A 27,196-nucleotide genomic window follows, 5' to 3' on the forward strand; every position below is an offset into this window, starting at 1 on the left:
TATAGAAAAATTTCATAAAATAATCCAATAGGTCAAATAAGATGAGCTCCAATTTACCAAAGATGTAATAGAAAACTTTCCTTAAATTTATTTGAAAAATCAAAAGTATTCAAATTTATTTTAATAATTGAGAATAGAAAAGTAACAACCTCAACATAAAATTACCTATCTGAAAACAACATAAACCAGCTATTAGCCATAATTGATCATCAAATTTTAGAACAGTTTTGATAGAATTCAGAAACAGACCCTAGTATATTAAAAATTATACATCAAATATATGAATGACTAAGAAAGAATTACAAATAAATGGAGCAGAATAGTATTATGAATAACTTAAACTAAAAAAAGATTGAAGCAGAATATGAAATTGCTGAAGGGATGATTTTCTAAACCTAAAGATGATAGAAAAAAAATCACAAAAACAAAGATTATAATAAAACATTACATAAAAAGAAACACATGTCAAGATATAAAAATAAAAAGCCAAATTGAGGAAATCTACTTAAAAGGTAAATATTGATGCATAATAAGCTAACACATAAATCAATTAGGAAAAAGACTAAGACAACACAATTCACCAAGGAGGATATACAAATGCACCATGAACACTTGAAAAAATGTCCAGATTCAGTAATATTCAAAGAAATGCAAGTGAAGATAATAAAATACAACTTTTTAATCTATTAAATTAACAAAAACCTTAAAAAATGAGAATACTCAACTAAGACACATTCATAAACTAAACGTTAAAAGTTGGTGAAATTAGAATAATACTTCTGGAAATCAATTTGGTAACGTGCACCAAAAGTCTTAAAAATATTTACCCTTTTCTATTCCATATTCTAATAATTACAAACATTTTCAATTAGTTATGCATAAATAAATATCACACTGAAAAGTTGGAAATAACTATTGTTCTATGACCTCACATTGACTAATGTGACGTGGTATAGCCAGTGGAGGCAACGACATAGATATTACAAATTACAAATTACAAATCACAAGTTACGTAACACATGAAACATTCAGGAAGTTCAGCAAGGTAATGTGAGACACTAAACTCACGTTGTTAAAAGGTACAAGCTTTTAAAACTGAAGGAAAAATGTGTCAAAATATTAACAGTGATTCTTTGGATTATGGATAATGGTCTTTGATCCACTACTTTTTAGGTGATTTTCTATAACATGAAAATATTATTTTCAAATTGGAAAATAAAATAAACTTAGTTATTTTTAAAAATGGAAACTTCCTTTAAATGAAAACATTATTAAGATTACATTGGATGTGAGGTTTCATTAAAATTTTTGCTTCCTGTCAGGTTTCAACTTTCCAGACTGATTGCTAAAAAGGCTCTGTGTGACAGACCCTTAGGTAAAACCCACAAACAGTACACAGCCAATCTACCATCAAGTAACTCATCTAGATGACTTGTTAACCAACACTAAATGAGCTAATGTTCAAATATCAGAATGTCTGGTAAATTAGGCAGTAATATATTATTTTTAAAAGGTGTCCAGAAGTTTCTTTTAAAAATCAGTGCTAAGTTTTCCTGATCTCCATTTTGTTAACACTTTAAGATATTTCTGAGAACACTTCCTGAATTTCAAATGTACTCCTATGAACAAGAAATTGTGCTTGGATAATTTTTTCCCCTAGAAGAAACATGTACAATACATTAAGCTACTCAGCTTGCTTTATTAAAGATAAAATATGTCTGTAAAAGTGAAAGTAAAGAAGGCAAAAAAGGCATCTCAGTTTACCCCAGGGAAACCTTAGGTGAATTTGCAGCCCTGAGTTGTAAACTATGGTAATTGAGCAGTGAAGTTGATGGATTTTAATTAAAGTCTTCTGCAATCCTTAGTGGCTTGGAGGTGGAAGAGACAGAATTTTGAGGGGGTAAAAATATAACTACAATTTACTTAATTCTTTTGCTTCTAACTTAGTGGTAACTTTTAGCTTCAGAAAATATACATATACGTCTCTGTAAAACAGTAGTTTTTCTACTTTTTCTTTTAAATTTTTTCCAAGAACGTTTTAATAAAGAAAATTTCAGGGACTGCCCTAGTGGTGCAGTGGATACGAATCCACCTGCCAATGCAGGTGACACAGGTTCGATCCCTGGTCCAGGAAGATCCCACATGCCGCACAGCAACTAAGCCAGTGTGCCACAACTACTCAGCCTGCGCTCTAGAGCCCGTGAGCCACAACTACTGAGCTCATGTATCACAACTACTGAAGCCCGCGTGCCTAGAGCCCGTGCTCTGCAACAAGAGAAGCCACCGCACCGCAATGAAGAGTAGCCCCCGCTCGCGGCAACTAGAGAAAGCCTGTGCGCAGCAACAAAGACCCAACACAGCCAAAAATAAATAAACAAAATAAATAAATTTAAAAAAAACAGAAAATTTCAAAATATAAAAGTAGAGAAAATGGTATAGTGAACACACCCTACCCTCCAAGTACCCATCACCCAACTTTACCAAGTATTATTTATAGCCAATCTTGTGTCATCTATACACCTGCCTACTTTCCAGTCATGCCAGGCTATTTTGACTGAAATCCCAGATATAATATCTTTTCATCTATAAAATTTCAGTACGAGTCTCTAAAAGAGACTTTAAAACATATTCACAACAATGTTGTCATGTTTACAAGAAAAAATAAAGCATTCAAATTTTTCAGACTACTTTTTTCCACATTTGTTTGGATTGGAGTATATATAAGTTTCATTTATTACAATTAGTCGATATGTCTCTTTAAGTCTCTTTTAATCAGTAAGTTTCCCCTCCATCATATTTTCCCCTTCCTTAAGAGTATTTTGTTAAAGAAAACAGATTACTTGTCCCAAAGAATTTCCCACAGTTTCCTATAGTTAATTTATTCACTGACATAAATTATTGCAGATTGGTTATTTAAGTAGTAGCCAAAGAACTGCTAATATAATGGAACTACAACAGTACACCAGAGGACCAAAATCACCTATGACCAATGTCAGAATGAAAACACTACTTGTTAGTAAACTAAAGTGGGGAAAGCCCATAAAAGAAAGAATTGCTCTACTGTTTAGCTATGCAAATAAGTGATCATGTCTTCCTTTTTCACAGAAGTATATTAAACTGCTGATAAAGTAACCCATATTAATCTTGGTGTACACAGTATAAATAGCAAATTTGATAGTACTCACCAGTCTTCATTTCTAACAGGCGTTTTTTCTTTTGTTGGCGTTCAAGTCTTTCCTTCTCTGCCAATTCTTTGGCTATCCTGGCACGTTTTTCTTTTTCCTCTGCTTCTCTTTTTTTGAAATTCTCCTTCATTGCTTGCTATTACAAACAAATTTTGGAAAATGATCAATATTAACCACAGTGATTCCACAAAGAAAATGGAAAATTATTAATCTGTAGAATTGTGATTAAATGTCCTTTAAGTAATGACTACTTCTTATATTAGTAACACAATCTTTTAAAATATTAGCACATGAACCTTTGTTAAATGTGTTATGTATGTAAAAATATAACTGTTATGTTTAAAGCACCTGCATGTTAGTGAAATCAACTAAGAGAAGGAAGACAGAAACTAAAGATAAAAGAGCATTTAATTTACAAAGCAAAACCATTTTCCTATACATACTTCCAAAAGAGTGTCTAGGAAATGTATTAGTCTCCCATACCTCCTCTGCTAAGTAAACTATTGGGTACAAGAAAAATAATCACAGAAGAAATGATAGAAAAGAGCTGAAATTTTGTAATGGCTACCTTATATTACAAACCATCGTTTAACAATTTCTTTCATACAGAGAGAAGTGTCATAAGGATGACTAAAGAAATATTTGGCATTTCTAAGTCAGGCCCTCTGACTGTTCATCAAAACCAATAATGACATGTGAACCATAAGAAGATCTCAATAGATATGTGATTAGTTACTTTCTTATTTTTTAAAGTTTTATGCAAATCAAGAAATGCCACTCAAGTGGCATCTGTGGGAATTAGCAGGTAATCATAGATTTTTCAAAGTGCCAACAAACAGCATGGCATCATATTACACTCTCCTGTGGAGACCATATTCTCAGTACCAATGAATCCAAACAGGTTATCTAATTGCTAGTTTATCACTAATAGAATTAAGTAGAAAAGTATATAATTAAACTTTAACAAGTAGGCGGCATGTTGTTTTGGGGGGAGTCTTTAATTTCTTCTTTACTATAATATTCTTTTTTTTTCTCTTTACCCTAGGGATAATGCAAGTTCTTCATTAGAAATAAAATAAAGTTTAGTATTATTGATCAAAACAATAAAAGGAAAATTGCAAAGAAAAAAGGAGGAAAAAAAGCACAGAATAGAGGGAATATTAGACTCATCCATCCATCCATCCATGCAATAAACATTTACTGAGAGACTGAATAGTAAATGGTACTAACCTAAAGACTTGGGAAATAGAGATATAGTTCTAAAACAAGTTTACATTCTGTGTGATAGGGTGGGACAGGAGGCAAAGACAGACGATAAACAATTAAAATCTTTAATAAATATAGTACTACAAAAAAAATTAAAAGAATGATGTGATAGAATGCCTGGACAGTTAACTTACATTAGGTGGTCAGATAAGGCCTCCCTCTCTGATTTGATTCAAGCTCAAAGTCAAGGAGCTACCCAGATAATGATCTGGGAAAAAACAAATGCAAAGGTTGTTGGTGGGTTGGAGAGAGAAGAAAGAGGCCAGTATGGTGGTGTTAGATAAGGTCAGAAGATATGCTGGGGCCTGATCATTTAGGATCTTCTAGAGCAAGATAGGGGGGGTTAGAGTTTCCTTCAAGGAAGGAGGAAACAACTAAAGACTTTCAAGTAAGAGAGTGCAAAACTAAGTACTCTAAGATACAAGTACTAATGAAGCACCTTTGTTCCAAACTATCTTTTCAAAGATATTTATATAATGAACACTCTTGGAAGATAGAGGTAGTGTCTACCTCTTAAGCAAATGGATTTGTTTACTGTCCAGTATGATAAACTGGGGCGAAGGTCAAATAGTCTTACTAATTCTGAAAAAAGATTGGGTTCCCTAAATTCAGGATTTCCTTCGAGTAATACAAAGCACTATGTGTGTAGGTATTAAACCCAGCCCTCTTCACATTGCCCTGTGCGAACCTGAGATCAGGAATCTACGAAATTATTTACTCTAGCTATGACTAGTGCTGTAATAAACCATTCTTCGTTTCTGACCCCATGGTCTTTTGTCTTTACCAACATCCACGAAACTATGGAAATCATGAAACTTTGATAAATTCTCAGACTCTTCACAGTTCATGATATATAGTAACACTAAATATTACTGCTAAGCTATGAAATACCAGCTGCAATAATACATATTTTAATATGCAATCCCTCCTTTCCTCAAAATGGAATCTGCATCCTCCATTCTGACTTAGAATGATTGTGTGCTTGTTCACTACAATGAAAGTAAGAGGCAGAAGCAAGACTTGAAAGCTATCTACAGTTTATATTTTTTCCACCATATGGCTTCATATTGATGATACGTTAAGCACCACCTATAAGATGACGGCTGCTAAAAAGTCAACATAAGTTAGGAAAAGAGAAGGCAACCTATAAAATGGACAACCATGAATAAATGGACAAATTCTTAGAAAGGTAGAATTTTCCAAGACTGAAGCAGGAAGAATTAGAAAATATAAGCAGACCTACCACAAGTAATGAAATTGAAACCGTAATTAAAAATCTTCCAACAAACAAAAGTCCAGGACCAGATGGCTTTACAGGCGAATTCTATCAAACGTTTAGAGAAGACCTAACACCGATCCTTCTCAAATTCTTCTGAAAAACTGCAGATGGAGAAACACTCCCAAATTCATTCTACAAAGCCACCATCACTCTGATACCAAAACCAGAAAAGAAATCACAAAAAAAGAAAATTATAGACCAATATCACTGATGAACATAGGTGCAAAAATCCTGAACAAAATACTAGCAAACAGAATCCAACAGCACATTAAAAGGATCATACACCATGATCAAGTGGGATTTATCCCAGGGATGCAAGGATTCTTCAATATACGCAAATCAATCAATGTGATATACCACATTAACAAATTAAGGAATAAAAACTGTATGATCATCTCAATAGATGCAGAAAAAGCTTTTGACAAAATTCAACACCGATTTATGATAAAAACTCTCCAGAAAGTGGGCATAGAGGGAACCTACCTCAACATAATAAAGGCCATATATGACACACCCACAATAAGCATCATACTCAATGGTGAAAAACTGAAAGCATTTTCACTAAGATCAGGAAGAAGACAAGAATGTCCACTCTCGCCACTATTATTCAACATAGTTTTGGAAGTTCTAGCCACAGCAATCAGAGAAGAAAAAGAAATAAAAGGAATACAAGTTGGAAAAGAAGAAGAAAGACTATCACTGTTTGCCGATGACATGATATTATACATAGAAAATCCTAAACGTGCCACCAGAAAACTACTAGAACTAATCAATGAATTTGGTAAGGTTGCAGGATACTAAATTAATGCACAAAATCTCTGGCATTCCTATACACCAACAACAAAAAATCAGAAAGTGAAATTAAGGAAACACTCCCACTTACCATTGCAACAAAAAGAATACAATATCTAGGAATAAACCTGTCTAAGGAGGCGAAAGACTTGTACTCAGAAAACTATAAAACATTGATGAAAGAAATCAAAGATGACATAAACAGATGGAGGAATATACCATGTTCTTGGACTGCAACAATCAGTATTGTGAAAATGACTATACTACCCAAAGCAATCTACAGATTCAATGCACTCCCTATCAAACTACCAATGGAATTCTTCACAGAATTAGAACAAAAAATTTTACAGTTCATATGGAAACACAAAAGACCCCGAATAGCCAAAGCAATCTTGAGAATGAAAAATGGAGCTGGAGGAATCAGGCTCCCCAACTTCAAACTATACCACAAAGCTACAGTAATACAGTATGGTTCTGGTACAAAAACAGAAATATAGATCAATGGTACAGCATAGAATGCCCAGAGATAAACCCACGCACATATGGGCACCTAATCTACATCAAAGGAGGCAAGAAAATACAATGGAGAAAAGACAGCCTCTTCAATAAGTGGTGCTGGGAAAACTGGACAGCTACATGTAAAAGAATGAAATTAGAACACTCCCTAACACCATACACAAAAATAAACTCCAAATGGATTAAAGACTTAAATGTAAACTCCAAATGGATTAAGGACTTAAATGTAAGACCAGACACTATAAAACTCTTAGAGGAAAACATAGGAAAAACACTCTTTGACATAAACCACAGCAAGATCTTTTTAACCCACCCCCTAGAGTAACAGAAATAAAAAGAAAAATAAACATATGGGACTTAATTAAACTTAAAAGCTTTTGCACAGCAAAGGAAACATAAACAAGACAAAAAGACAACCCTCAGAATGGGAGACAATATTTGTAAATGAAATAATAGACAAATGATTAATCTCCAAAATATACAAATAGCTCATGGAGCTCAATATCAAAAAAACAAACAATCCAGTTAAAAAATGGGCGGAAGACCTAAACATACATTTCACCAAGGAAGACATACAGATGGCCAAGAGGCACATGAAAAGATGTTCAACATCACTAATTATTAGAGAAATGCAAATCAAAACTACAATGAGGTATCAACCCACGCCGGTCAGAATGGCCATTATCAAAAAAATCTAGAAACAATAAATGCTGGAAAGGGTGCAATGAAAAGGGAACCCTCTTGCACTGTTGGTGGGAATGTAAATTGATACAACCACTATGGAAAACATTATGGAGTTTCCTTAAAAAACTAAAAATAGAACTACCATATGACCCACCAATCCCAGTACTGGGCACATATCCTGAGAAAACCATAATTCAAAAAGAGACATGTACCACAATGTTCACTGAATCACTATTTACAATAGCCAGGACATGGAAGCAACCTAAGTGTCCATTGACAGATGAATGGATAAAGAAGATGTGGCATATATATATATATATATATATATATATACAAGGGAATATTACTCAGCCATAAAAAGAAATGAAACTGAGTTATTTGTACTGAGGTGGATGGACCTACAGTCTGCCATACAGAGTGAAGTAAGTCAGAGAGAGAAAAACAAATACCGTATGCTAACACATATATATGGAATCTAAAAAACAAACAAACAAACAATAAAAACCATGGTATTGATGAACCTAGTTGCAAGGCAGCAATAAAGAGGTAGACATAGAAAAGGGACTTAAGGAAACGGGGTGGGAGGGTGAAACTGAAGCAAAGTGAGAGTAGCATAGACATATACACTACCAAATGGAAAATAGTTGGCTCGTGGGAAGCAGCAGCATAGCACAGGGAGATAGGCTCGGCTCAGTGCTTTGCGAAGACCTAGATGGTGAGATAGGGAGGAGGCTTAAGAGGGAGGGGATATGGGGACATGTATATGCATATGGCTGATTCGCTTTGTTGTGCAACAGAAACTAACACAGTATCGTGAAGCAATTATACTCCAATAAAGATCTATTAAAAAGAAAAGAAAAGAAGTGTGGTCTCACAGACAAGTGTGTATATCTGTATGTGTGTGTGCATGTGCACCCGTGTATGTATGTATAAGGGAGATGGGAAAGGAAAGGTGGATTGTGGAGGACAAAGGATAGGCAAATATTTGGGAATCAAAGCTTATTTCTTGTTTGAGGGAAATGAGTAAGAGGAACGGGTAATAGATAAAAAATATATCATGTAGCTTATTTTTCAAACTTATTAAAGCATACAATTTCCAGATGTGAATTTTCTACTTTAATGACTGGATGCATTTCAATGAGAACATTGAATAGATCACCTATTGCCAGATATAAGTGCCACACCCTTTTAGTATTCCATTGGGCAATAAAAAGTCAAATTTACTTCTTAGAATCTATAAAAATAATGTTTACCTTTAGAAATAAGGTCTGAAGTAGTTCTTAAAGCTATTCTGTTTTATGGAAAATGCACTATAGAGTCTCATTTAAAAGCCTATCTCATTGAAAATGTATCTTATTCGAACATTATAACTATTAGAAGAATTTTAGCTGGAAAAATACCAACAGACAGCACAGAAATAGGCAGTTAGTCTGAAAATACTATCTCAGTTCAAATAGTAATTTGGAGTTTTCTTTTATCCTAAATTTTGAGAAGTAGAAGCAGCCTAAAACAGAAAAGTTTAGAAAACCGCATTACTCTAGATATAATTGCCTCTTAGTTACTTCAATTCTAAAATTTGAAGCCAGAAAGGAAAGTTAAGGGTGAGCCATATACATAGTTAGCTATAAGACAACAATTTCTTTTTTAATCAACTTATTCTTGACCTGGTTTTCCATATAGTCAGTTGGTAAATAAACTGCACTGCCACTAACTACTTTCACCTATGTAATGCCAAAACAAATTCTTTGAGTGCTTGCAGAACTTCCAGACACAGCCTGGTACATGCTCTTGTCTGAAAGATCTATGGGCTTACCAGTCTAGAGGATTTTAAAACGTCAGTCACATTTTGACTGTTCACTTCAAAGGCATAACCAATAATTAACCTGGGTTCCTAAGGCTCATGTGATTTTTATGGTAATAGAAGATTCTAAAATATCTCTAAAATATACAGAGGTATATTAATAAATGTACATACAAAAATATATAGATATATGTTAACAAATATACATGTGTCTGTATGTGTTCATGTGTGTGTATTTTGGAAGAAAATAAAATACACCAGTTCACAATTGTTTTCCTCCTATAGTTTGTTTTCTTCATAACTAAATGTAATAACAAGAACTTTCCCACAACTAGTTTAAATATACATTATAGCATTATACAACACATTTTCTCTCAGAGAAAGCAAAATAACCCAAAGCCAGTAAATTTAAATGAATGTGTGTATGTGTATGTATGTAAAATTTAGAAGTCTTGCAGAGTATAATCCTCCATAAATTGTGGCTATTATCATAAATGTTATCTTTGAGTTTTTTTTATATTTGCATTATCCTTTATTGTAAACTTCTATGACTTGCTTTTTTCACTCTACATTATATTTCTAAGATCCATCCATATTTTTATGTATAAACTGTGTTTCATTATTTATTCTCCTATCAGTGGGATTTGGGTTGTTTCCAATTTGGGGCTATGATGAACCACGCAGTTACAAACATTTTTGTATGTTTCCCTGTGTATATGTGTAAGAGTTTTTTCTAATGGCAGTTCTCATTGGTTCTTAGATCTGTTTAGAAATTGTTGACAGATACTCTTTAAGTGAAAGAGAACAGAACACTTTAGAACATAACATAAGCAGTGAGGATAAGTATTGCTTGTTTTTGTTCAAAAAATATATAAATATAAGAGTGCTGGGTCCCATTATAAAATATTATTTTACAATGTGGGTTAGGGTCAAATAGTTTGAAAGCCACTGCTTTCTAGGATAGGAGCACAACTGATGAATGAAAGGAGAGGGCTGTCTTCAGTCTCACTAGGTGATGTGAAAGTGTTTTCAAAGTGGTTGAGCCAAAGTACACCCCCACCATCAGTACATAACCATAGCCTACATACTCACCAAGACTGTTATCATCAGTTTTTACCTATATGGCAGGTATATACCTGCCATATAATATAATATAATAGTATCACATCATGCTTTTAACTTGTATATCTATGGTTATTAATTTAAGTATTTTCTCACATGTTTATAAAATATTTGTATTTCCTATTCTATGAAATGCCTATTCCTATCTCTTATCCACTATTCCATTAGGTTATCAATTTCTTAATGACTGTGGTTCTTTAAATATTCTGGATACTAATCTTTTGTTAGCTTTATGCTTTTTAAATATATCCTGGATTGTAAATGTCATTGTACTTTATGTATGTTGTCTTGCAGTAAACAGAAGTCCTCAAATTTATGTAGTAGTCAAAAATCTCTTTTCCCTTATTGTTGATACCTTTAATATATTATTTAAGAAATCCTTCCCTACATCAAAGACAACAATATTCCTCCATATTCTCTTCTTAAAATTTTAAATGATGTTCACATTTCAGTACCTACTTTATTTAACTGGGATCAACATTTGTGAATACAGTTGTGAATAAAATGAGCTGGGAATCCGATTTAATTTTTTCATATGAAAAATGAGTTGACCCTTAACAATTTCACAAGTAGCCTATCCTTTCCCCCACTGATCTACAAAGCCATCTCTTCTGGATTTCAAGTGTCCATATACATGCTGATGTTTTGGGACTGTTTTAGTACATTTGATCAATGTATCCATGTTTGCACCAATAACACTCTGTCTTAATTATGATAGCTTATATCTTTTTTTTCTTCTTCCTTTTCTTTCTTAGAAATGACTGCACTATTCTTGGGCCTTTGCTTTGTCATCTATATTTCAGAATAGACTTATTAAGCGTTTTGAAAAAGCTTATTAGGATTTTGAACAGAATTGCTGATTCTGTAGATTAATTGAGAATTGATATCTTTATATCAATATCTTTATATCAATATTGAATCTTTCTATTTATGAACATGATGTGGCTCTCCATTAAGTTTCATTTTAAAAGTCTATTGAAAAAAACTTAGAATTTACCCCATTCAGGTCTTGGACATCTTTTGTTAGATTTATTGTCTGTATCTTCTCTTCCTATTTCTTATAAATGATGTGTTTTTTTTAAATTATGATTTTTCAATATTTTGTAACTAATGTGTAAAAAATGTAGTTGATTCTATACATACCATTGATAAAATTTCTTATTTTTAATAATTTTCCTGTAGGTTCATTTTTGCATTATTCCTATGAATTATTCCTATGAATAATGCAAAAAGGAACCTACAGGAAAATTATTAAAATTATTAAAAATAAGAAATACATAATGGATGATTAGTTTCTTCCTTTTCAGTTTTTATACTTTTCATTCTTGTCTTATTGTACTGTACTAGCTAAAAGTTAAATTTCCATTATTAGGTAAAGATAGTTCCCTTTGTCCTACATTTCATATTGAGGGATAGAGGGTTCAACAAGTTTATTGTTCTTGTTTTAAAATCTGAACAAGGGTTGAATTTTATCAAATGTTTTCTCAATCTATTGAAACTCTTAATGTAGTGACATGGATATTCTAATTCTAAACCACACTTCCATTTCTGAGATAAGCTCAACTTGGACATGAAGAATTTACCTTTTTGAACATTTGGTCATAATTTTTTTTACACTCTATTAGTTTGGAATAATCGTTTAATTAAAATTTAGGAAAACTCATTTGTAAAACTTTCTGGGCCAAGTATTTAATTTGTTGGAAGATTTGAAGTCATTAAATTAAAAATTAGTCATAGACCTATTAAAGTTTTCTATTTCTTTTAAAGTCAATTTCAATATGTAATTTTTTTTCCTAGGAACTTATCCATTTTATCGACCTTTCCAATTCTGGCCTACAAATTTTTACAGTATGCTCTTTTTTTTAGTATCTTCTATATCTATAGTTATATTCCTTCTTACATTCTCAATACTGTTTCTCTTTTTTCTTGATTAATCTCTTCAGAAATTTATCTAATTAACTTGTCTTATCGAAATAAGAACATTTTGGTTCTTAAAAATTCTCTAAAGTCATTTTTTCCCCTTCATTTCCTTCCTTCTATTTTTTCTGGATTGTATAATTGTTTTTAAATTTCTGAAGTCAGATGCTTAACCTTATTAACTTTGTCTTTCTGATTTTTTAATATAAAGACTTAGGGTATAAATTTCTTTACACCACTATTATTTTGGCCCACAAATTCTGATGTATTTTCAGTACTTTCAGGTCTGTCTTTTTCTATGATTTCTTCCTTGATACATGAATTATTTAGTATGTTTTTAGAATTCTTTTAAAAGGTTTTAAAAGGTCACCCTTTTTAAATTTTATTTCTAACTTCATGTTATTGTGGTCAATGAATAAACCTGAAACTTACAAATTTATTAAGATTTGTTTCACAATCTCTAGTATGTGATTAACTTGATAAAAGGTCTACCTGTGATTGAGAAGAATATGTGTTCTTTAATTGCTGGGTTGGGTTCTATACACATGTATCAAATCAAATCTATTAATTGAATTGTTTAAAGCTCCCATAACTTTAGCAATATTTTTATGCTTGACTCATCAATAAGTTAGAGAACTTTGTTGAAGTTTTCTAATATAATGCTATCTGTCAACTTATTCCTATAGTTTGTCATAATTTACATGTTTATTTTGATGCCATGTTATAATGCACATGCAAATTTTTGAATCGTATCTTTCTGGTGAATTAAGCTTTTTATCATGAAATAATATTCCCTTAAGTCTATTTTATCTGTTATTAACATAGTTTCCCTTTTTCTTTTAATTAATATTTGTCTTGTATTTCATTAACTGTTTTGTTACTTCAAACTTTTCCGTATCCTTGGGTTATTGGTTAGTTTCTTATAAACAGCATAAGACTATATTTTGGTTTTTGTCCAATCTTATGGTCTTTTAAAATGTTATTATAATTTGTAAAATATTTGTGTCCACAACTTACATTATTTCTTCTATTTGTCCTGTTTAATCTATCCTCCTTTTACATGCAGTTTTTGTGTTTGTTTTACTTCATATGTCTTTCTTAGTCCATTTCTCACCCTATAGTTTGGAACTTATACTATTTTTTACTGACTATACTTGTAATTTTAATACACAAATTAATGATGTTTAAAGTTAATTGATATCGTGACCTCCCTTCCTCCCCTTTGAACAATACAGAGAATATAAAATACCTGAGCTCCAAATATCTCATTCAATTTACTTAACAATTTGTCCAATAGTTAAGCTCTGTCTCCCCTTCTGTGCAAAACAAGCTACACATTGTTTTATTGTATACTTCATTTCTATACATTTAGTTTCATGGTAGGTATGCCTTCTTGTCTCTCAAATTTTCCTTTAAATAAAAATTCTGCTTCTTTAAATGCATCCTTTACAGCAGGGGTGAGCAAACTACAGTACTTGGTCAGCCACCTATTTTTGTAAATGGAGTTTTATTGGAACATAGCTGCACCCATTCATTTACCTACTGACCATGGCTGATTTTGCATGGCTATAGCAGAGCTGAGTAGTTGCAACAGAGGCTGCATATATTTAATATCTGGCCCATTGAAAAGTCTGCCAATTTCTGCTTTAGAATGTCTTTTAACAAAGGGATATTCACAGATAACACCTTTATTATCTGTTTATCTGAAATTAGTTTAATTTTGCCCTTGTTCTATAAAGAGCTTATGCTGAATACCCCAAATTAAGAGAACAGTAATTTTTTCAACACTTGAAAATATCTCACTTTCTTCTATTTTCCATTTTTGCTAATGAGAAGTCATCTGTATCTAATTGTTGTTGCATTAGTGATTGTATCTTTCTCTTTGGCTGCTTTTAAGATTTTGTCTTTTAGTGTTCTACAGTTTCATTACAATATTTTTTAAGTGAATTTCATTTTATTCATCTGGCTTGGTATAGGTTGTACTTCCTATTCTATGGATTCTTGATCTGGAAAACTCACAGCCATCATTCTGAATATTGTCTTTCATTCATTCCTTCGAGTCTATCTTTCTGAGACTCTCATGGTGCAAGGGGTAGCCCTTCTCACCCTGTCCTCCATGTTTCTTAACATGTCTTTTACACTTCTAATCTTATTGTCTCCCTGGATTGCATTGGACAATTTCTTTAGATCTATTGTCTAATTCGCCATTTCTTTCTTCAGCTGAATGTAGTCTGCTGTTTAATACATGTTTAATTTCAACCATTATGCTTCCATTTCCTTAAATTCTATCTTAATTCTTTTTCAAACCTACTTCGTCATTTTTGGTAATTTCCTGTTTCTTTCTCTCTCTTTAATCTCATCTGTTATTTACTTCAACATCACAAATTGTTATTCAGTATCTAGAGTCTTGGGGGTTTGTATCTATTGTTCTGTTCTATCATGATCATTTCATCATACAACGCCTTGTTTCTTTGTGTGTTTGTTGATTGCGATTAAGTACTCTTATTTGATTAAACTTAATTTGCAAGAATCTAGAGGATCAAAATTGTAATTGCCTCTTGCACAGAGTTTTTAATTTGCTTCTGTAAATAAGCAGGTATCATTTGTAACCTGTGTAAGTTTAATTTCCTTTTGTCCTAGGCTTGGCATATAAATCTTACGCAGTGTACCTAACCTGCATTTAGCCCTGGTCTTAATCTTGGCATCCCAGGGCAAGCCTGGCTTTCCCCCTTGTGTATCTATGTTATGTTCAACATGTAAGTTTCAGTTTTGTCCTTTTCTTTTTAACCCTTTTTACCCTCAGAGATCTCCCTTGCTTTCACACAAAACAGCCATGTTTTAAAATGCTTTGTTGTATTGTAGTGGGATGGATCTTTAAGAATCCATATTAACAGATCAATGGAACAGGATAGAAAGCCCAGAGATAAACCCACGCACATATGGTCACCTTATCTTTGAAAAAGGAGGCAAGAATATACAATGGAGAAAAGACAGTCTCTTCAATACGTGGTGCTGGGAAAACTGGACAGCTACATGTAAAAGAATGAAATTAGAACACTCCCCGACACCATACACAAAAGTAAACTGTAAATGGATTAAAGACCTAAATGTAAGGCCAGACACATTTTTTTAGAGGAAAACACAGGCAGAACACTCTATGACATAAATCATTTCAAGATCCTTTGTGACCCACCTCCTAGAGAAATGGAAATAAAAACAAAAATAAACAAATGGGACCTAATGAAATTTAAAAGCTCTTGCACAGCAAAGGAAACAGTGAACAAGATGAAAAGACAACCCTCAGAATGGGAGAAAATATTTGCAAATGAAGCAACTAACAAAGGATTAATCTCCAAAATATACAAGCAGCTCATGCAGCTCAATATCAATAAAACAAACAACCCAATCCAAAAATGGGCAGAAGACCTAAATAGACATTTCTCCAAAGATATACAGATCGCCAACAAACATATGAAAGGATGCTCAACATCGCTAATCATTAGAGGAATGCAAATCAAAACTACAATGAGGTATCACCTCACACCATTCAGAATGGCCATCATCAAAAAATCTACAAAGAATAAATGCTGGAGAGGGTGTAGAGAAAAGGGAACCCTCTTGCACTGTTGGTGGGAATGTAAATTGATACAGCCACTATGGAGAACAGTATGGAGGTTCCTTAAAAAACTAAAAATAGAACTACCATACGACCCAGCAACCCCAATACTGGGCATATACCCTGAGAAAACCATAATTCAAAAAGAGTCATGTACCACAATGTTCATTGCAGCACTATTTACAATAGCTAAGGCATGGAAGCAACCTAAGTGTCCACAGAAAGATGAATGGATAAAGAAGATGTGGCACATATATACAGTGGAATATTACTCAGCCATAAAAGGAAACAAAATTGAGTTATTTGTAGTGAGGTAGATGGAACTAGAGTCTGTCATACAGAGTAAAGTAAGTCAGAAAGAGAAAAACAAATACTGTATGCTAACACATATATATGGAATCTAAAAAAAATTTTTTTAAATGGTTATGAAGAACCTAGGGGCAGGACAGGAATAAAGACGCAGACGTAGAGAATGGACTTGAGGACACAGGGAGGGGGAAGGGTAAGCTGGGATGAAGTGAGAGAGTGGCATGGACTTACATATACTACCAAACGTAAAATAGATAGCTAGTGGGAAGCAGCCGCATAGCACAGGGAGATCAGCTTGGTGCTTTGTGACCACCTAGAGGGATGGGATAGGGAGGGTGGGAGGGAGATGCAAAAGGGAGGGGATATGGGTATATATGTATATGTATAGATGATTCACTTTGTTATAAAGCAGCAACTAACACAACAATGTAAAGCAATTATACTCCAATAAAGATGTTAAAAAAAAAAAAGGTATCCCTATTAACATATTGTGAAAAGCAAAGTCCTCAAAAGTTTGTTCTTTTAGAAGGTTGACCAACACATATATCTTTATTTCTTAAATACTTTCATAGGGACTTCCCTGGTGGCGCAGTGGTTAAGAATCTGCCTGCCAATGCTGGTGACACGGTTTCGATCCCTGGTCCGTGAAGATCCCACCTGCCGCAGAGCAATTAAGTCCATGCGCCTCAATTACTGAGCCCACATGCCAAAACTACTGAGGCCCGCGTGCCTGGAGCCCCGGCTCCGAATCGAGAGGCCACTGCAATGAGAAGCCCGCACACGGCAACGAGGAATAGCCCCGGCTCACAGCAAATAGAGAAAGCCTGCGCGCAGCAACGAAAGACCCAATGCAACCAAAAATAAATAAATTTAAAAATAAATAAAATTTAAAAAAAATCTTTAAATACTTTTGTATAATGTGGCAGTTCTTATACACTGTATATTTCTCCCTGGGTACATTATACATGTATGTTTTAGAATCTAAAGGTAAACAATTTAACATTGCACAGCCATATAAAGTCATTCCTAGGCAGGCACTCAAAACAGTTTGCTAAATGAAAAGAATGTCTTAAAAAATACAGTAAATATGACATTTCACTGCTTTCAGAACTTATTTTTAAAAATCTATCTGAGCTTATTACTGTATATTAGAAAGAGCATACTGGTTAGAAGGAGGAAATCTGAAGTCATATTGTCTTTGTTTGAATCTCCACCTGACATTAAATAGCTGTGTGACTTGTATCTCAGTTTCCTCTTCAGTAAAATAATACTTACTTTATGAGGATATTGTAAGAATTAAATAAATTAATACATGAAAATGGCTTACAGAAGTGCCTGGCACATAGTAGTAGACTCTATATAAATGTTAGCAATTATTAATATTAATATTAGTAATATTATATTATTACAAACTTATAAAATTATTTTCATTATTACTATGTCATTAACCAAATACCTCAAACACACAATTATTTATCCAGTAACAAATCAAAGAAGAGCCATTTCTAGCTTACATCATTTATATGTTTCTATCAAGAAAAAGGGGGGATGACAATTTTCACAGATCTTATGAGAATATAAATTCCTTCCATCCAGAGACATTGGAATATGATGGTACATGGAGTTGATAGGAAGTACCATCAAAACATGCATCCAATACAGCTAGATTACTTGGCAGGGAAGATAAAAAGATGAACTAAATATGGAAGCTAGATGTACTCTTGACCTCAAGTCTAGCTATTTACTGCTAAAAATTTAATACATATATATATATATGAATTATATATAAATATACACATACACAGCTTATAGGGATATTTTAACAATTAAATGAACTAATACATGTAAATGGTTTACAGAAGTGCCTGGCATACACACACACACATTGTTTTTAATACTCTAATAAGCTTTAAGAGATTTTTCTGGAAAAGAGTTTAGTTTCTTGTGTTCTTCCTCCCAATAAATTCCTCACTTGAAATTTGACTTTTCTGATAAACTAACTTAAAACATTGCCCAATGATACAATTAATAGTTGTTTTATTTTCCCCAAAAGTAAAATCTTAAAAAATCAATGTGCATATTACCCCCTCCCAAAGAAGCCTAAGAAATAGTCTATATTCCAACTATGCCTTTACTTGACAAATATATTAGCCTTAAGTTATAAGATAAAATTGTAGTAAAATAAAATTTTGAGTATAAGACACAAGCAGACTTCCACAGATCCTGACGTTTTGATTGCACTTCTCCATTTGATTCTTAGCCTATTTAAATAGTTTAATCTGCCCAACTCAACATTTTTCAACATATGATAATGTCTTGTATATTTCTGTAACAGAAAATTTGTGGCAATTTTATTAAATGAAAAAAATATTAAGTTTATAAGTGTCTTCTTGTTCAGAGCTATATTTCTTTCACCATTAATGGATATTTAAGCTATGTAAGCCAGGGATCTCTTAGTACAGTTTTTACTAAACTCAAAAATCTTTTCTTCTTGCCTAAGTATTCAATTTTGTCTCAAGTCCCTAAAATGAGATTAGACAAACTGAATTTAAATCTGCATGCTTTCCAAAGAGATGGATGTTAGGACTACGAAGACATAGGCTAATTCTCTCAAAGTAAACAACCACATAAGAGTCCAGCACATTCCCACTAAATGCTTGTTAAGACTTTACCTAACCTTAAGAAGAGGCAAAACTCAGCCATATGGAATGACTGCTTCCTAGAAATTCCTGTTGCCTACCTTAAAAATGCATTCCTGTACTCCTGGGATACGCAACATGAAAGAAAAAACATTTAGGTAATTAATACCAGTCATTAAAGTCTCTAAGAATGTAAAAGGTATGTGATCTACTTATCAGCTTTCCATCAAAATTACTTTTTTAACTAAATAGATTATAACTACCTCATGAAAAATAAGTTTATTCTTAGAAACCTTTATTTGCAATTGGAAGGATGGAAGGAATTTATATTCTCATAAGATCTGTGAAAATTGTCATCCCCCCTTTTTCTTGATAGAATTACAAGGTAGATGCTTTAGAAAGGAATCTAGAATGACAGTAAAAATTAATCAAATTATTTTCTCTGGTATTACCAAATCCAATTAAAAAATGCTATCAGTGAGAACAGGAAAGCATGATATACTATACACTGGCACCAACACTTCATCATCTTAACATTCAAGACAGTGTTTTTAGTTGAACTTTCTACGACCCGTGAAACTTATGAAAACGGAAAACTATCCTTTGAGAATGCCCCAAAGGATGTGCAGGTGCTGATGATTAAACAGTTTTAGCTTCAAGTTGCTCTTTATTGTAAAGTCAGTCTCAGATGAAACACCAAATTACTTATTAGCCCATCAGGGACTTAACATTACTGGCCCTTCATAATTATGCCATGAGTTTGTTTGCAATTCGTCCAAGTACTTTGTAAAATTTTCAAGCAAATGAGATTTTTCAAACTATTAAACAATGTCTTTAATAAATAAAGTATGAAATGTTCATAATTAAGGTTTTCCCAAAGTAGAACTTGATTTTTCCATTAAATATGTTCTCTTCTCTTGTGTTTTGAAGTGATATACTATAAAAATATTCTTTTACTTTTTATCTCCCAATCATGAGGCTAAATAAAGGCACGATTAGGCACAAGACAGCAGCCATGAAGAATGGTGCTTAAAGATAGGCCTGTTGATAGGACAGCATTTTTCTTTTTTTTGAGCTATTGCTAATCAGCTCTTCAAGGAAAACATCCAACCAAAGCCCAACAATATTCCATATAAACATGGTAATGTTTAAACATAACATAAAAAGTGGCCTTAAGCCAATAGTGGTTTTTCTGTCCTTCTCTCTTGTCCAGGACATGGAAGACCAGTATATCTGATGTACAAAGAATATGCCATTTTATTCATTTTCATTTGTGGTATCCTAGTTTAGTGCTATCTTTCCAATTACATGGGTTAATATACTTATTATGCTGTATCAGTTATGTAGTTGATTCCTTTTTTCTCCATTATCAATTGTTGTTCTTATTACTGTATTAAGATAATCCAGTCTTTACTTTTTGCTATATTATTTCCATAAACAAAATACTTAAAATGTAAAAGGGATATACAAATCACCAGTCATTTAGTCATACAGAAATCTGTCAGTCAAATGCATTTATTATCCCACTAAGCAATGCATACTAAGAATAAATCTTATCAGTAAAGAGAAAAATTAAGCCAAGTAATCTGGGTGTGTCTTTATTGTGAAAAGCCTAAAGAACAAAGATTAGAAGAACCTAACAGAATTAATTTTCAAGGCTGCAAACCCAAATATTCAGCACCTGGAATTGATCTAAGTCTTTAAATAAACAGATGCTAACGGGTAAGAAGAAAAGAAGATCCTATAGTTAGAATATTTATTTTGTTCTAGGTTTGGAGCTTTATACCTCTAAGCTTTATACCTCTAAGTATGATCTCAGAATAACAATGGTGCCAGTGAAGATAATTTTCAAGTCGTAACCTCACCCAAATCAGCAAGGATAGAAGATACTTCCTATTATAATTACATAAGCTGGTTCAACATCCAATCACAGGACTTTTACATGATTTTCTTTTCTCTGATAGTGTAAAATGAGTCCATCTACAAGATTTAAGGAGCATACAGAAAATGCTTAATGCCTTGGAGTTCCTGCTGGTCACCTACTTGGTCTATATAGTAATCAGAAATGACATTTAGAGTTGACAAGCATCAAATTGGGGTAATTTAAATGATTTGACAAAATGAGTTTTGTTCTAGCTGTATTCTATATGAAAAAAATTTACACTAAAAATACCTTCTCATTGGATGATTTCATTTTTGTTTGGCAAATCACTACTTTAGTCTGAGTATTCACTAGAAGGATAAATTGTATTTGATCAACACATGCAGCAAGACAAAATGAGTTATAACTGATTTTATATTTGTTTACTACATGGTATCTTTCAATTGTGTGAACCAAAAATCACCTTAAAGTCTGCAAACAACATGAATGATAAATCTTTAACTAGATGAAACATAACTTTAGCAAAACTGTAGATATAATCTAAAGACAAAGCTATTGATGGAAAATAGGTAGCCATTTATTTCAGAGTATTCTATATGGAAGCATAAAATAAAAAAGAGATAAAATCCTTAAACTATTGATCTTGTTAGAATGAAATGGGAAAGGTAAAAATTACTTCTATTCTCTGTAGAGAGATCACTTATTTTGAGGGTATATGAACATTATGCTATTTGATCTTCAAACTGTAACATCCCTAAGGAACACATGCTGTTATTAATGGGGAGCTGAGGCTCAGGAGGTTAAGTAATCTGCCAAATTCATAACACCCAAGGCACTCGGATGCCAAAGCCTGCACTCCCAGCCACTGCTGTCTCCCCAGTAGGGACGTGGACAGGAAAAACATCACTATTAAAAACAAACAAAGGGTGAGGCTTATCATAGGCAGAATTCAGCAATCACTTAAAATGTGAAGAAATCAGAGGAAATTATTTTTCTTTGACTGTCATCACACATAATTCAGATGGGAGGTATATATGTGGAAAACAAAATTTAGGGAGAAACAAACTGGACTTTATGGACTTTAATTACTGCAAAGTTCAGCACATATATCTAAACCCAGTGCAAAAAAAAAAAGAATACAAGGCTCCTCCACCTTTTGTGTATGCAACAGTAATCCCTTTTAAGGCAGGGATTGCTTTCTGCTGTCCTCAAAATCCTAACACTAAAGTGGGGTGTCCAGATATGCAGGGTCTTTGAACCTATTAATAAAGAAGGATGTCTAGTGACTTTTCCAGTACTTCAACATCCCAACAGAGAATGTTCATATACTCAGGATAAAAGCTACATGAACCAAAAAGTCTGACTTCTTTAAGTGTAATCACATCAATTCTATACATGAATATATAATACTGTAAACTCAAAGGGTCTACATAGTTACATATGTCTAATTAAAACAGAAAAATGATATATTCTTAAAAAGTAAAACTTATTAGAAAATTTGTTTTCAAACATGTTACTTATAAGAAGACAAATAACAAAGGAATCCTAAGCATTTGCAATTATTTCTCTAAGATGAGATGTTAAGTAAAATAAATGAGGTGTCAGGTGAAATTTGCTCAAGGAGTTAAGAGTGTTGTTGTACTGTGCTAATAATTCTGGTTAAAGAAAGAAAAATCTATTACAGAGAGGTGCTCTCTACCGCTCACTTTAACCCTCATCCCAGCCACGAGGCTTTGCATTAATAGGCCTCTAATTTTAAAAGTGAACATTTTATGCTTTGAAATAGAACCAGACCTGCAAACATTTTTCTATCGTGAGCTCATCAATGTAAATAGAAAGTTATTCTATCAAGGGGTGAGGAAATAAGGTGTGCCTTGTTCTGATTCCCTCTAGTAAGTTATAAAAAACACCCTTAAAAACTACATTTTGATTGGTCTTACACACTCTCTGAGCAGCAATGTACTTGGAAATGGTAAAACAAAAAAAAGAAAAGTACAGGCTTTGGAGTCAGGCAGGCCAGGCCTCCATTTATCCTGCCCCTGCCAATTCTGAAGTGTGTCTGCCAAGGCATGGATTTTCTTTCTCTAGCCTGCAGCTCCCTCCAGGTAACATTCTGTACCTCATAAAAATGTTGTGAAGACTAAGTGGGATGACACACGAAGAGCACCTAGCACAGGGTCTTAGCAATTCCATCAGTGGCAGCTGTATTTGGCTGAAGATGATAGAAGAGGGGTAAGTTAAACTGTCACAATGAACAGCTGTTCCTCAGAGGAAGCCACAAGATCATGAAAGCTTCCCCCCCTTGGTCTACTGGGCTTGAGGCAGCATACTGAAACAGATGTTCCTTTGTTAGCTATTGTAAAAAGTCTCTCAGGGAGGAAAAAGGAAGGAGGGAAGGAAGGAAGGAAGGAAGGAAGGAAGGAAGGAAAGAAGGAAGGAAGGAAGGGAAGAAGCTGAACAGCTATATCTATGTAAATTAGTTGAGAGATCCTAGTTAACACTGGTGAGACTCCCTGGCTTAGCATCTCCGTTCAGTCACCTGCTAGCTGTGTAACAACAGGCAAGTAACTATCTATCTAAGCCTCAGTTTCCTCATTTGTAAAATGGGAATAATTACAGTACACATACCACATCTATTTGTTGTTGTAAGGACAAAATGAATGAGAACACCTGGCACTTGGTTGGCAGTATATGTGTTAGCTATTAGAAAATGCCACCCATGGGCTTCCCTGGTGCCGCAGTGGTTGAGAATCTGCCTGCCAATGCAGGGGACACGGGTTCGAGCCCTGGTCTGGGAAAATCCCACATGCCGCGGAGCAACTAGGCCCGTGAGCCACAACTGCTGAGCCTGCGCGTCTGGAGCCTGTGCTCTGCAACAAGAGAGGCCGCGACAGTGAGAGGCCCACGCACCGCGATGAAGAGTGGCCCCCGCTCACCGCAACTAGAGAAAGCCCTCGCACAGAAACGAAGACCCAACACAGCCATAAATAAATAAATAAATATATAACAATTTTTTAAAAATGCCACCCACTGTAGATGGGGGCATCTGATACTAGATGAAGCAAATTCTGAGCACAGATTAGAAGTGCGAGTACAATAATTTAGCCGGGCAAAATATGGAGGGAGTGCGCCAGGCATAGGGAACAACGAGCAGGGTGGCCAGAACTTGAAAGAAAACATTCCATGGAAAGCTGCTGTAGTGGAGAGCAGGTGTAGAATGAGGACAGGGCTCCAACTTCTTATGTGTAATACAAACGGACCGCCACTTTACTGGAAAATTTGCTGCTCATTCATGACAAGGGATCATGAATGTCAGTGGATGAAGTAACAGTGTAAACATAGTTTAATGTATCAACTATACTTAACAATGTAAACATATCTTAAGAGTATCTTAAAGAGAAAATATATTTTTTTGCCTATTGTATTAATGTGGCTTTCCAGAACAAACCTTCAACATATTAAAGGTCCACATCTGTCCCTAATATTTTCATACTAACTCATTGAAATTAGCATGGTTTCCACAATTGAATTGTATGGAATTAAATAGCAACCTAAGAGATCAGAAGACATTGACAAATAGACATTTATTTGTCAGTAATTTCTATCAGTCTTAACACTGTGGTCTTTTTAAAGATACAGTGTCTAAAATTCAAGGAGTATAACCATAAAGAAAGGAAGAAAAAATTTGTGTGTGAAATTACACTTCCCTTACAGTCTTCTTTATGCTTATTTTTTTTTCTTAATCAGCCATCAATTTTATACACATCACTGTATACATGTCAATCCCAATCGCCCAATTCAGCACACCACGATCCCCACCCCACCGCATTTTCCCCCCTTGGTGTCCATACGTTTGTTCTCTACATCTGTGTCTCAACTTCTGCCCTGCAACCCGGTTAATCTGTACCATTATTCTAGGTTCCACATACATGCGTTAATATACGATATTTGTTTTTCTCTTTCTGACTTACTTCACTCTGTATGACAGTCTCTAAATCCATCCACGACTCAACAAATGGCTCAATTTTGTTCCTTTTTATGACTGAGTAATATTCCATTGTATATATGTACCACTTCTTCTTTATCCATTCGACTGTCAATGGGCATTTAGGTTGCTTCCATGACCTGGCTATTGTAAATAGTGCTGCCATGAACATTGGGGTGCATGTGCCTTTTTGAATTATGGTTTTCTCTGGGTATATGCCCAGTAGTGGGATTGCTGGGTGATATGATAATTCTATTTTTAGTTTTTTAAGGAACCTCCATATTGTTCTCCATAGTGGCTGTATCAATTTACATTCCCACCAACAGTGCAAGAGGGTTCCCTTTTCTCCACACCCACTCCAGCACTTGTTGTTTGTAGATTTTCTGATGATGCCCATTCTAACTGGTGTGAGGTGATACCTCATTGTAGTTTTGATTTGCATTTCTCTAATAATTAGTGATGTTGAGCATCTTTTCATGTGCTTCTTGGCCATCCGTATGTCTTCTTTGGAGAAATGTCTATTTAGGTCTTCTGCCCAGTTTTGGATTGTATTGTTTGTTTCTTTAATATTGAGCTGAATGAGCTGTTTATATATTTTGGAGATTAATCCTTTGTCCGTTGATTTGATTGCAAATATTTTCTCCCATTCTGAGGGTTGTCTTTTCGCCTTCTTTATGGTTTCCTTTGCTGTGCAAAAGCTTTGAAGTTTCATTAGGTCCCATTTGTTTATTTTTGTTTTTATTTCCATTACTCTAGGAGGTGGATCAAAAAAGATCTTGCTGGGATTTATGTCAAAGAGGGTTCTTCCTATGTTTTCCTCTAAGAGTTTTCTAGTGTCCGGTCTTACATTAAGGTCTCGAATTCATTTTGAGTTTATTTTTGTGTATGCTGTTAGGGAGTGTTCTAATTTCATTCTTTTACATGTAGCTGTCCAGTTTTCCCAGCACCACTTATTGAAGAGACTGTCTTTTCTCCATTGTATATCCTTGCCTCCTTTGTTATACATTAGTTGACCATAGGTGTGTGGGTTTATCGCTGGGCTTTCTATCTTGTTCCATTGATCTATGTTTCTGTTTTTCTGCCAGTACCATATTGTCTTGATTACTTGATTACTGTAGCTTTGTAGTATAGTCTGAAGTCAGGAGTCTGATTCCTCCAGCTCCGTTTTTTTCCTTCAAGACTGCTTTGGCTATTCGGGGTCTTTTGTGTCTCCATACAAATTTTAAGATGATTTGTTCTAGTTCCATAAAAAATGCCATTGGTAATTTGATAGGGATTGCATTGAATCTGTAGATTGCTTTGGGTAGTAAAGTCATTTTCACAATATTGATTCTTCCAATCCAAGAACATGGTATATCTCTCCATCTGTTGGTATCATCCTTAATTTCTTTCATCAGTGTCTTATAGTTTTCTGCATACAGGTCTTTTGTCTCCTTAGGTAGGTTTATTCCTAGGTATTTTATTCTTTTTGTTGCAATGGTAAATGGGAGTGTTTCCATAATTTCACTTTCAGATTTTTCATCATTAGTGTATAGGAATGCAAGAGATTTCTGTGCATTAATTTTGTATCCTGTAACTTTACCAAATTCATTGATTAGCTCTAGTAGTTTTCTGATGGCATTTTTAGGATTCTCTATGTATAGTATCATGTCATCTGCAAACAGTGACAGTTTTACTTCTTCTTTTCCAATTTGGATTCCTTTTATCTCTTTTACTTCTCTGATTGCCGTGGCTAGGACTTCCAAAACTATGTTGAATAATAGTGGTGAGAGTGGACATCCTTGTCTCGTTCCTGATCTTAGAGGAAATGCTTTTAGTTTTTCACCATTGAGAATGATGTTTGCTATGGGTTTGTCGTATATGGCCTTTATTATGTTGAGGTAGGTTCCCTCTATGCCCACTTTCTGGAGAGTTTTTATGTTAAATGGGTTTGGAATTTTGTCAAAAGCTTTTTCTGCATCTACTGAGATGATCATATGGTTGTTATTCTTCAATTTGTTAATATGGTGTATCACATTCATTGATTTGCATATATTGAAGAATCCTTGCATCCCTGTGATAAATCCCTCTTGACCATGGTGTATGATCCTTTTAATGTGTTGTTGGATTCTGTTTGCTAGTATTTTGTTGAGTATTTTTGCATCTATATTCATCAGTGATATTGGTCTGTAATTTTCTTTTTTTGTAGTGTCTTTGTCTGGTT

General features: G+C 33.9%; 1 protein-coding gene across 1 annotated transcript in view; it reads right to left on the reverse strand.

Annotated features, from left to right (window-relative positions):
- Positions 1–27,196, reverse strand: part of DIAPH3 (diaphanous related formin 3) — a 569,503-nt gene that overhangs the window by 169,669 nt on the left and 372,638 nt on the right. The window contains exon 25 of the mRNA XM_059903469.1: positions 3,186–3,321. Coding sequence (XP_059759452.1) covers positions 3,186–3,321 — 136 coding nt within the window. The remainder of the gene's footprint in view (positions 1–3,185; positions 3,322–27,196) is intronic.

Source organism: Balaenoptera ricei, chromosome 18, assembly GCF_028023285.1.
Source record: "Balaenoptera ricei isolate mBalRic1 chromosome 18, mBalRic1.hap2, whole genome shotgun sequence".
NCBI classification, from domain to species: Eukaryota; Metazoa; Chordata; class Mammalia; order Artiodactyla; family Balaenopteridae; genus Balaenoptera; species Balaenoptera ricei.